Source organism: Vicugna pacos, chromosome 15, assembly GCF_048564905.1.
Source record: "Vicugna pacos chromosome 15, VicPac4, whole genome shotgun sequence".
Lineage (NCBI taxonomy): Eukaryota > Metazoa > Chordata > Mammalia > Artiodactyla > Camelidae > Vicugna > Vicugna pacos.
Window position 1 is genome coordinate 51461065 of NC_133001.1, and position 12986 is coordinate 51474050.

The following is a 12986-nucleotide window of genomic DNA, read 5'->3' on the forward strand; positions in this document are numbered from 1 at the left end:
AATTGCTGATAATTTTTAGGATTCAGCTCACTCATTATGCCCTCTAGGATGCCTTCATTTGTCCTTTTATATAACCTGTCTCTATTATAGGCTTGCTTTCACATGCAGTGACTTGTCTGTTTCTATGTGTGTTTCTTCCCCGTGGTCATGAGCTCCTAGGTAGGCATCACCATACCATGCATATTAGAGTGTCTGGGACACAAAGGATACTTAAGAATGGTCAGTCTGCTAGGAGTGTAACCCAGGGGGATTTAATCCTTACTTTGGAAGGTATGTGTGTTACCACCAAATCATTCATGGTTTGTGTGGAAAAAATGATTCAGCTAACCCATTTTTAATGAAATACAGTTTTAAAGAGGGCTCCCATTTGATAAACCAGATAAGCCAGACCAAAATTATATAGAAGCTTTCTTGTGTTGCTCTGCTCTGGCATTGCAAAGCACAGCCCACTGATAAAATGAGTTATGAAATGGATCTCTGTGAAACTGATTGGTATTTTAATTCAAGCTGATTTTAACAAAAGAGTACTAATATAGGCTTTTGAGAAATGAATGATTTTATATTTGAACTTCAAGTTTTTAAATGCTTGATGTGTGTAAAGTTTATTTTGATGATTACAATCTCAGACCACGTACAACTGCCAGTAACTTACTCTTTGAAAACCTGAAATTCAGTTACAGGAGAAAATAATCTATATGCACTGGGGTCCAAAATCTTACTGTCATCGGTATGCCTGAAATCATGTTTTAAAGTAGGAGTAGCATTATTTCCTGGTATTTCCTGATGCTGACTTAAAAATTGGCGCTAAGTATATTACACTTGAACTGGCTTCTATGTAATCTGTCATAACAACTCGACGTGCTGCATTGTTCGTGTTATATTTTAGCACCTTTGTACCAGGCTTTGATATTTTAATGACTTTGGCCTATTTGTCTCTCTCCTTTGAGAAAATGTTTGAAATCATATTAGAACAGTCTTGAAACCGTTCTAGAAGAAGATAATATAGATTTGGTAAACTTAAACATTTTAAAATGTTTTAGTGCCATTTCAGTTATGCTGTATTGTCTTACTGACTTGTGGCTGCCGTATTAGGTTTTGCTGTCCTTGGAAAACAGTTTGAAATCTCATTGGCACAATTTTGATAAAGTTGAAGATTTCTGTGTAGCCTGTAGGGCAGAAATCTATATTGTTTATTTTAGCAAAATTTTAAAATACTGGAGTGACTGAATTATTTTGACTCTTTATGGCTTACTAAACCCAAAGAATAGAGAAAGTGTTATATCTAAGTCATTTTGGTCACTTGGAGGAAACTGTTTTCACCTGTCAGTCTAAGTAATTAAGGTTACTTATTGACAATTTGCTTTCTATCACAATATGTATCTTATAGTGAATCCTTTGTAGATATCAGTAATTTTATCCTTATCAGTCATTTTAGTAAAGGCCTGTCTAAAAATCCCTTCTCCAGAAGCCTAGAAACAAAAGAAAATAAGGAGGTCCTAGGAAAGTTGGGTAGCTTTCTTAATTACAAGGAGACTCTTACTTCTCTGTGAAATCTTTTCATCTCTTGCTTTTGTTTCTGTGCTAAGCTTATCTCACAGTGGCCTGATAGGAAAGAGCATCCTTGGGGAAGTTCTTGTACTAATTACATATTGACGTCATTAGTGTGGGTTTAAAGGGATCTCTTTAAGACTTTCTGGAGTAAGTAAGTAATCTCAGTTGTAGAATAAATTTTATGTTCTTTGATCTATTAGTTGCCTTATAGAGTAATAGGACATTTGCATGAATACCTGTCATCAGTGGCTTTTGTTTTATTTAAATAGGTTTTAATTTGCTGGTTGGGAAAAAAACTGTTATGGTATATTGTAATTTTAATGACTAAGTTTAACATGTGTAGCTTGGGTGTTTAGTTTGTGAGAACGACTTCATGTGCTTTAAGTAGTCATTAATTATGTGTACCATATTCAAAGATTTTCTTTTAAAAAATTGAAATGTTATAAATAGGTTAATCAGAGTGGGCCCTGTTGAGTTTGGGACAGTATGTCTAATGGATCTCGTTTTTAATGAGAATAAACTTTATTTTCTCAAGTATTCTTTGTAACTTGTTAAGGTATTATGTTTAGCATTGGTTTGTTCAGTTAAATTATTTCTTCTCCCTAAAAGATGGATTTTTTTATTGAGTTTTTTTTATTCACAATATTGTGCAACCTCTACCTATAGGATGGATGTATTTTCATTTATTTCACTTGGATATCAGAGCCTCCATTGTGCTGAGAACCGAATCCTCCCTCAGTAAGCACTAATTCCAGTTTCTCTTTCCCCCAGATATTTACAGAAAGCCTTCTGTGTTCCAGTCGCCTTGAAAATATCCACCTGGCTGGGCAGATGATGCACGGCAGTGCTTGTTCAATAAACCCACCAGCTAGCGGAGCCCAAAAAGGAAAAACCCAGTATAGGGTCAGTTATGAAAAAAGTATCGACTTGGTTTTGGCCGCCAGCAGAGAGTACTTCAATTCTTCTACCAACCTCACAGACAGCTGCATGGATCTGGCCAGGTAGAGCAAGTCTGTATTCTTCCATGAGAGGGAGAGGGGAGTCAGAACGCACAGCCTTCATGGTTGGTTTTATTCTCTACTTTACAAAATATGTTATCGCAAGTACAGATTGACTCTGCTGGCTGAGGGACAGTTACTTACTGCTTGACTATAGAAAGAAACCTTAATTACATCATGAATCTTCATTAACTTTCTTGTGACCCTTTGTGTCTAGCCTGCTTTCCCACAGTCACTCCATCTGATTATCTGTAAGGTTGTACTTTTCTCCTGTTGGAAGAGATTCATGTGATAGCCTGCAAATTCCGGTTCTGGAAAATTTCAGCAGATTAGGTGACGCCTGTATCCTTTCCACAGCTTGTGCTCTGTGTAGGGACAGGGGACCTGATTCATTACACAATGAAGCTCAAAAGTCCGTTCCAGGTGGAAATTTCTGGACCACGAGTTCTTTTCCTCTCCTGGCCTGTGTACAGGAAATTTGGTGTTCCTCTTTTTACTGTTGATTCTTAGGAGCTTTTTTGCATAGGGGACATTTGCCCTGTGGTTTAATTGTGTTGCCAAGTTTTTATTATATACGATTTATCTTATTTTTCCCCTCAAATGGACTGGTAGTTGTTTTAGCTCTAGCAAAACTTAAGGTAACTTTTTTCCCCCAGTGATATCTTATCACAGAAAGAATCATGTTTTCTCAAACGATGTTATTGAACTTGACAAAGTTGTTTAAAATAGTACATTTTTTCCTTCTCTCCCATGGGATAGTATTTCTATTTCAGATGATGAAAATATCAAATAGAATAGCCTTAGAAACTGGGAGCTATATTCGACCTAAATCTTTTTGACAGGTGTTCCCAGAGATCATTTTTAAAACTATACTTACAGTATTTCCCTTTCATTCCATTCCTTTTTCTCCCACAGTGATGCACCTTAATTTAAAAAATGTCATATGTGTGTAGCATGGCACCAAATGGTGACCGTTGAGCGCAGGCGTATTTAATTGTTCACAGTTCTATTGAATTAGAAAATACCCCATCCGTGCTTACTGATTAAATGATTATTTGTTAACTAGTTTTTTTAATTGAGGAAGCAATACACCCACAAGATAAAATATTCAAAAATACAGAAGGATAGATGTTGACAATGTCTCTCTCCTCATTCTAGTTGCCCCTTTTCCCTTAGCTGTTCTTAAAATCTTCCTTCCAGACTCTTATTAAATGTTACCCTCCTCTTTCTTAAATCACAGATAAATCCTTACTACTTGTACAACATCTTTATCTTGTTTTATTAACTTACAGTCTACGTTGAAGGTTTTTCCACATGAGTACATATAGGTTTGTTTTCTTTTTTGATGGTTTGACTTTTATAGAATTTATTTAGTTAGTTCCTGATTGAGTCTATTTTCTTTCATTTTGGAAAGACGGTGGTAGTGAACATCCATAATTAAGTCTGTGCCTGTGAGAGCCTGTCTGTAGTGTAAGTTCCTAGAACTGGAATTCCTGGGTTCAAAGGCAGGGACAGTTAGAATTTTGGTAGATGCACAAGTAGGTTATATACTGTTCATACTTGAACCAATAGTAGTATATGTTAGTGCTCGTCTGATGTAAATTCTAAAATTTTGCAAGAGCAAGCTAGGCCTGTGTCTGTAACTCATCATGTAGGTGGGTGATGGGGCCTGAATGTCCTCATCTGATGGTCCATGAGTAGCATTTGTTAGGTTTCCATGGCCTGAGCCTGTGTTTTCTAGTCTCATGCCCCATTGTTACACTCTACATGCACCTGGCAGAAAAATAAGATTGTCGTAACTTAAAATATTTATTAAAGTACATTTTCTCTGAGTTTAAAAAAATTTGCTTGAAATACTCTGTAGGTATCACAAATTCTTGTATCATCAGATCGCTTTCTCCTGTGTTTATCTCAGTACTGTGTCACCAACTGTTTTTTTAATCAGAAAAATCTTGCGCAGTTTCTCAGGTGATTCTTTTTCCCTCTGAGAGCACAGTTGTGACTGAATGAAGGTATTTCTGTTTTCCTTAGAGAACTAACAGGACATTATCTGAATTCCATCTATTTTTTGTTTTATTATTCTTTGTAAGATGATTATTATCTTTGGGGTCAACAGTAAAGAGAGCATGAAACAGAGTTTCCGTACCTTGCTTTATACTGCAATACCATTGCGTACTCTCCCTGTAACCCTGAGCAAATCACTTCACCTCTCTGAGCTTCAGGTTTTTTCTTTTTTGGCTTCCTGAAAAAGCCAGTGGTGGTATTTGCCTGTCTCAGGCTTGCTGTGAGGATTAAACAAGATACCAGAAAGCCTCTAGCGCATTACCTGCAATGCAGTAGGTTTTCGAGAAATATGTGTTGGATCTCATGTTATTGAATATAGAAAGGCAACTTAGCTAAACATATTTTTAAAAAAGGCAAAGTAACATATTTTTTCCCCAGGTGCTGCTTACAGCTGATAACAGACAGGCCCGCTGCTGTTGAAGAAGAGCTCGATCTTATCCAAGCCCTGGGGTGTCTTGAAGAATTTGGTGTGAAGATTCTCCCTTTGCAAGGTGAGTTTTCTACTTAAGGTGTTACATGCCCTAACTTATTTTGCATCCGTTTACTGTTGTTCCTTTTTAGGTTTTTAAACCAAAGGGTACTTTTGGTCGTTTAATCCATTAGCAACGGGTCCCATCCTCTGTCCGATTTCCCAATAATGTTGGTAACAGCAGTGAGGCTGTTGGATAAAAATAAAAGTAGAAATGGGGGATTATGGATGAACATTTCAGGTTTACATCAGTTTTGAATTGCAGTTTATTTGTTTCAGTTGCATAGGTATAGAAGTAGCTGTAACTGATAATGTTTATTTCTTTTTATGCTTAACTGTGTAATATTCCTTAATTTAATCTATATGTATTTTTTAACAAGAGGGAATGACAGGAAGTTGTTGTTGAGAGTTAAATTGCTAGCAGTATCTTAACATTGCTCACGTCCTTTTACCTAAAGGTAGAAGTCAGGCTAGTCCCACCCAAAACAAGCGTGCTGTGTTACCCGGTCACTTGTCCTTTTGTACTTTGTGCAGAGAGGGCCCTGTGCATCTCCTGGTGTCCAGATCCTTGCCTGACAAGTGGGTGGGAGGTTTTCTGTTGCTTCAAACCCTTGACCTCAGTGCCTCAAATGAAGTAGGCAGCTAGGTTATCAGAGGCATTCCTGGCTGGTTCCCATGCAATCTCTTATGTTTAGTCTTAACGCTGGACATACTTGGAATTGAGGGTGGGGAAAGTATAGCTGAGTTCCTTCCATCTCTCTGGTTTTTAATAAATTTTTACCAGAATTGCCTCTCTCTCTCTTTTTTTTTTTTAAACTTCTAGTTTCTTTGGACAATGGCAGCCTGATACAGGTTCCTTGGTGTCTTTGTCTTCGGTGGTGCTTTGAATCAAATGGATCTTAGGGAAGATGAGCCAGTAGAGACATTCTCATGTTTTCATGTGGATTTCCATTGCAGTTTTACTAAAAATTAAAGTTCTGTTTGTCACTCAAGTTTATTAGACTTGTAATAGGTAGTATTACTATTACCTTGAATATCACTTTTTGAAAATAATTTGTATGTGGTTATAAATACCCTGCAGCATCTTAAACAAGTACATTCAAGGTGATTGTTAAATCACCAGCAAATTTTATTCAGTTGCACTGTGCATGTAATTTTTGAGCTCAAATCTTCTTAAAACTGTGAGGACTCATTAGAGTTACTGATTTATTCTCAGATATCTTAAATCATTAACTACGTCCCCCGAGACACATATTTTTAATTGAAGCTTTCAGCCCTGAGAGAGTCCAGAGAACTATGAAACTTTTGTCCGTCTTATATCACTTGTTAGGTCCAGCCATTATAGCTTCAAGTCTTATTTTAGCTAGTTATTTATCCAAGCAGATTGAGATAGTTCAAAACAGTTTCCCAAATGCTACTGAATTTTGAAAATTACATTGTGCTCTGATTATTCTGTGGTGCTCAATTAGCAGTGTTTGCAGATCAGCGGATGGGTTTCAGTATCTGCAGCCGGTCTAGAGAAAGATTTTACTTTCATGTCCTGACAGCTTTTCAGCTTGATATATTGATTTGGAGTTTCCTGTTAGAATGTCTGTCAGAAAACCTTGTGGATGTGGGGGCGGAATATTCCTTTTGTATACTGTTGGTTGTGTTTATGCCAGATATAATTCAGGTTTATGCTGCTTTTGTATCCATCAGTAATACCAGCCAAAAAAGTAACTTGGTATTCAAAGATTTATGGTCCAGGTATTTTTGTTGCAGTCAATGTACAATAGTTCATTTTGTCACTTTGCTTTTTTTTTTTTTTGGAAGCCTTCTTTGCCCACACTCCAGGAGTTGCTGTTTCTCATCAGGTGAAGGCTAGTGGTACTGGATAAGTTATCGTTCATGAGTTAAATCAAAACAGGATCAGAAATATCATATAAAAATGGCTCCATGTGTAAGAGTCTCCTGTGATGAGTTTCCATGTGTACACGTGTGTGCTCACCCCTATAACTGGGGCGTTTGTGTGTGTGTAAATTATTCTTACTATTCAAATGAGCCGATTTAGGGTATTCCAGTTGTCTCCCGTATTCTTCCTTCAACAGTGTAAGTCAGGTTTCCAGCCTTGCAGCCTTGTGTTAAACCCAGCCTGGAGCACATTTTGCCACTTGTTGCTGGGTGGCTGGACACGTGTCTTAACCTTTCTTGGTGTTTAACTTTTCTCATTTACGAGAAGGGCATAGTTAGAAGCATCTCATAGACTTTCTTACAAAGATGAAGTCATATGTTTGCAGTGCCTGGGGTACTGTAAGAGCGCTAGGAGCATCAGCGGCATTTCAGCTGTTTTCAGACTTGGGGGTCCTCGTACGGATGTAGACTTAGAGTGGTCTTACGTGCTTTCTCATTCTCATTTCATTTCATTTCTCATTCATGCCCGTGTGTCACGTCTGAGTTTAAATTCTGATTCAGCACTTTGAGCTGTGCTCTGCTGTAATTTAACGTCTTTGAACTTTACCTTCCTCGGGTGGAGATAATAATGAAATAGTCCTTAGTCCTGAGAGTTAAAGCTTGAAACACTGAGAATCCTTACACTGCAGGGTCCAATACTTAAGCATTTCTGTGCCTATGTTAGTAATAATAATAATAACAATTGAGTGATTGTTATGTTCTGAATATGCTTTGCATGTGTCTATTAACTCTCTCAAGTAGCCTACGAGATAATGACTGTTACTGTTTTCGTTCTCCAGATCAAAGTTGAGTAGCTTGCTTACAGTCCCACAGCTAGTTAGAGGTGAAGCTAGAATTCAAACCCAGGTAGTCTGGCTCAGGAACTGCATTTGTAACAGTGGACAGTGCTCTACTGATGAAGAGGCGTGAAAGTAAAAGTTTCTTTGAGAAGGAGACTCGGGCCTGTGTTCTCACTCATCAGTTAAGTGACCGGCCCAGGCGTATTATCTCCTTCCTCACCTACGTGGTCTAATTTGTGCTTCAACATCGTGAGTAACTATAAATGTTGTGCGCCTCTGATGCCATTAGTGAGTGGCTGAAATCGATACTTTACATCTGTGGTTTGCTGGACACGTGCTGTCCCCGCCTCCTAACGTGATGAGACTGCTTGGCATGTGAGTAGCTGGTCGATAAATACTTCTTATATCTGAGATGGATATGTCTGTGTGGGTGTGTTTGTTTTATAGAAGTTTTTAAAAAATATTTGTGAGATCCAGAGGGAATTGAGTGACCGTCAGTTATTTCATACGTGCATTTTCTTTTCATGTTTATTCATTTCATTTTGAAAAGGAATTTTAGGAGTCAGAGACCTCTTCCCTTAATGGGAAGATAACATCTACAGCTTGAATTTATTTACATAAGATATCACATTTTGAAATAGAAGTTATCATGTTCTATTGTAAGGAGTAAAAGGGAACAACTGAGTGGTTGTCCAGAGGCTTAAGGGAGAGAGAAAGTAAAAGCTCGTTTTAACATGGCAGTTACATTCTGTTAGAATCCTACTCCCCAAATGTATTTAATGAACTTGAAGTGTTAGTGGTATACCGTACTTAGGGCAACAAGCAGACAAAGAACCAAACTTGAGTGTTCCATTAAAAGGAAGTGAGAAAATGATGGTCCGTAGCTATGTGTGTTTTCAGTTTTCCACCTTAATTTTATTGAGCTAGAAAGAGTGGTAACAGGAAGGAAATCACTTATTAGAGAGTCACTAAACCTAGAGTTTGTCTAAGAAGAATACAAGAGCTCATCAAACAAGGCCACTGAAGCGTCTGTGAAAACCCAGGTTTTTACGTATATAGAGTGACAGTAATATCTATGACAGGTATTGTTTTGAAAATCAAATTAGAAATATGTAGAAAGTACCTTTCTTATAGTTACTGAATCTGAAATATTGAAGTAGTGATACACATCTTAAAATATATCCTAGGAGGAAAGCACAAAATAGCACATGTAGAGGGAAAAAAACAATTTTTTGATTGAGAAAAGTTATGGAAAAACTTGAAGAGTATTGTATCAGTTAGTTTTTGTTTGACTGTTCTGTGGTTAGAAAAGAAAAAAACCCTCAGAAATCTCAGAGCAATATGAGAAGTTTAAACGTGGCGTTCTGTCAGCAGAGGGAAGAGATGAGGAATCCGAGATGACCCTTAAGCTTTTGCTCAGAAGGGGCGTGTCACTTCCACTCACATTTCATTGCCCATAGAAGTGCCATTGCCAAGCCTGAAGTTAGTGAGGTGGGTATTTGGGATATGAATAATTGCAGTGGATACTGAGAACAATAATACAGTCTTCAGAAGCTGTGCTCGGATGTAGCTGTTAGCTGTCGTGATTGTGAACTAAGTAACTGAAGGCTACGTCTACCTTTGACTTCATAGTAAAGGCCACAGCGGGAGTGCTGTACCTCGAGCTGCGTAAATAGACATCTTAAAATAGCCCAATACACGCTAAAGCATTTAGGGACAAAAAGACACAATACGTGCAGCTTACTCTCGAATGGTTCAAAAAAATAGATGTGTGTAGATACATATATTTATGAATATACATGTGTGTGTAGCGGGAGGGAGGAAGGGCATACATGATTGCAAGTGTGAATGGAGAAATTATTAACAGTTGGTTAATCTTGGCAAAAACTGTAGAGGAGTTCTTTGGACCATTCTTGCGAACTTTCTGTAAGTTTGAAATTTAATCATAATGAAAACTTACCCCGCCCCCTAAAAAAAACCCATTCCAAATAAAAGCTGCCCCCTTTCTCCTTTATGTCCCCAACTCCTGAGCCCCCTCCCACCTACCCAGAAGTAGTTTGGGGAGAACACAGGATGTATCCAATGTAGCCGTGGATTTAGGAATGGATAAAGGAATGGGGGTGTGGAAACATTTAAGGAGCTGAATCTAATTCAGGTCCCATCACTTGCAGTGACTTTGGCCTAAGTACTTAAACTTCTGCACCTCAGTTTCATCCTTTTCAGGTTCTGCCCTGTTGGGTTAACTCACGTAAAGTGCGTACAACAGCGCCTGGGACACAGGTCATACTCTTCCAGTGTCAGCTGCTTTCATGATAATTGTTGTATTTATTGGGTCCCAGCTTCCCAGGTAGTGACATATTTCTCAAAGATTGGCACCTCTATCATAAATAGATACCACTCCTTTCTAGTATATACATAAAACTCTTTAACTCGAGGCGTTTTTTTTTTCCCCTTTGTGTGCTTAACTACTCCACAGTGTGAGTTGGTGTGATCAGATGTACTTTATTTTCCTAACATGTAGCTTAGGCGAGAAGATGGGGACTGCTTTTGGAGAGAGGCTAATAAATTGGACTAGTGAGGACTCCTGCCCTCCACAACGGGGTGACGAGGTGGAGGTGGACAGTGGATATTTGGAACGGGGAGTGGATTTCAGGGGGTCGAGGTCAGGTGGGAGGACAGAAAGCGGGTGAGGTTTTCAGAGACAGACACCGCCGTCTGTAGAGCTTTCCCTAATCTGGCGTGGCACTTGAAAAGATGACACTTCTCCTAGCTTCAGAATCCCAGTTCATTTGCTGTGTTTCAGAAGTTTGGTGATAAAAGATCCATGTTGTATATCATTTATGCAGAAGCAACAATAACTTTTTTTTTAAATTGTGTCTTTTACTTAATCATTATTGAACTAGAGGTTAACATAGTTTTATTTTGTTCGAGTGCCTTAAATTAGGAAGGTCACGATGCCCTGGGCTCTGTCCGTGGCCACAAGTCTTCAGTGTGTCTTTCTCTTGCAGTGCGATTGTGCTCTGATCGGATCGGCCTCATCAAGGAGTGTATTTCCCAGTCCCCCACGTGCTACAGACAGTCCACCAAGCTTCTGGGCCTTGCTGAGTTGCTGAGGGTCGCAGGTACGTTTTGGATCCTAAAGTGCAGAGTAAGGGATCTGTGTTATTCTCGACATCATCCTAGGAAAACATTGGGATATACGCTTAACTGCATCAGGAGAGCTGCTTTTGGGCAGGATTTGTCTTTTCTAGAAAGATGGGAATGCTATAAAAATGTGTACCTGTATTGAGCTGCTTGGACCTTCTGTTCTTTAAATGAGGACAGGCTAATTTGGGGCCCCATGAAGTGGTTGTGAGATCAGAAACAGACGTCAGGGTTACAATTTATAACCAGAAAACTTAATGTAGAGCAAGCCAGCCCTACCGGTTCACCTTCAGTGTCTAAATTCAGTGTGTAATATTTTTGAACCTAAACCATTTCTTAGAAAAATGTGTGCATTTACTATTTGATCGGGTTTTCACCTGTATTAGCTTACTTCATCTTCTGTTAAATGGTGGTGATGATGTGTCCTTTCCATTTTACAAGGGAAATTGAAGGTCTGAGAAGTTGAGTGTCCTGCTCAGCAGGGTTAAACAGCAGACTGACTTTCCGGGCAGGTCTCTCTGACTCCGCATTTCATGTCTCACGCTGTTCTGCTCACCAGCCCTTTATACTTTTCTTTTGTATTTTTGGCTCATCCTCTGTGCATCCCACCTGATGGACATCTTCAAGCGTGTCCTTATCTTCTTAAACAGATTTTAAATGTGCAGTTTAAGATTTTCAAAAGAATCTAGCACAATTTTGTGACAGTCACCTTCCCATTTCAACTAAAAGAGTAAACACTAACCCCCTGCTGATTTGAATCACTAGTTACCTGTACTAGACATGTTTGTCTGTTTGCTGAGCGATCTTCTTTTGAGACACCATCCCTCTCCCAACCCATGTGACCTCATTGGACTTGCTAGTCAAGACGCTTTGCCACGTGGTTGACCACAATATTCTGTCCACCACCCAGTTCAGGGTTGACCGTGTGACTCAAGCAGAACCAATCAAAATTTTTCTTGACATTTGATGTATGAACACAGGAAGACAGAGGCTCTTTCTTTCCAAATGAAAGTCATAAAGGTACAGCCTTGGTGATTCTGGCAGTCACTTTCCTGATCAGTTTTCTGAAAATAAATGCATTTGAGAGAGAGAAAGAAAATTCCCCAATAATATCTTACATGTTTCTGGATCTAATCCTGCTTAAAGATACTTCTACCCCCCGAATTTTTTCTTTTTTACTTAAGTTGAAATAAATTCCATTTTTAGCTTAAAAAAGGTAAAGAGGATTATTTGTTTATATCTAGAACTTTTAAATATGTATATTTAGCATAACTAGTGGAAACGTTTATTAATATAAAATCTCAATATACAGAATTCTTCCTAAGGTCTGTAGTCTTAGTAGATTTTAGTGTATAGTTGTCCTTTTCTAGCCTATCTGAAAGCGTAACGTTAGTATCTTTACCTCTGGACTTGCAGCAGCCTTGGAAGGATGCTGACACTGACTGGTCCATCAGGCTCATCTTGGATGGCTGGGGAGAAGTAGGTTGTGGGGTCAGAAGACTGCTTCAGTCTTGACCATCCCATTCATTTGCTAAATGATGTCAAACAGGAATGACACCCCCTTGCTTCACCTGTCAGGTTATAAGAGACCTAAATGAGTTAATGCTCTAAAAGCACTGTGTAAACTTTGAAGCACTCTGAGAATCAGGGAAGAATTTCATAAGGATCCAGTGCATAGACACTGATGAAGCAGTCAGGGATGCTGCCTGCATTTTCCAAGTACCTACCGACTAGGCTTAATTTCCATTTTCGTCCTTGCGACTTTGACATAGAAGTAGGAATATCAGTGATCCTGGCAAACTGGTATTTTTAACGGAATTAAAGTTCTTCTTCAGTCTGCAGAGCACATAGAACACACGGTGTTCGACCTCTTTTCTTCATTGCAACTGTTTTAGTTCTAGTACTTGGAACCATTTCAATTTGGCCACCTCTATTTCAGACTTCCATGTGGAATCTATATTATGCCTTCAGCACAGTATCATCAAAGAATAAGACCAGTATCTACATTTCACTCAACATAGTATTCGTACT

General features: G+C 38.6%; 1 protein-coding gene across 1 annotated transcript in view; it reads left to right on the top strand.

Annotated features, from left to right (window-relative positions):
- The window catches only part of NBAS (NBAS subunit of NRZ tethering complex), a 276510-nt gene that overhangs the window by 126824 nt on the left and 136700 nt on the right, over nt 1–12986 (top strand). The window contains exons 30-32 of the mRNA XM_072938186.1: nt 2323–2552; nt 4992–5104; nt 10820–10933. Coding sequence (XP_072794287.1) covers nt 2323–2552; nt 4992–5104; nt 10820–10933 — 457 coding nt within the window. The remainder of the gene's footprint in view (nt 1–2322; nt 2553–4991; nt 5105–10819; nt 10934–12986) is intronic.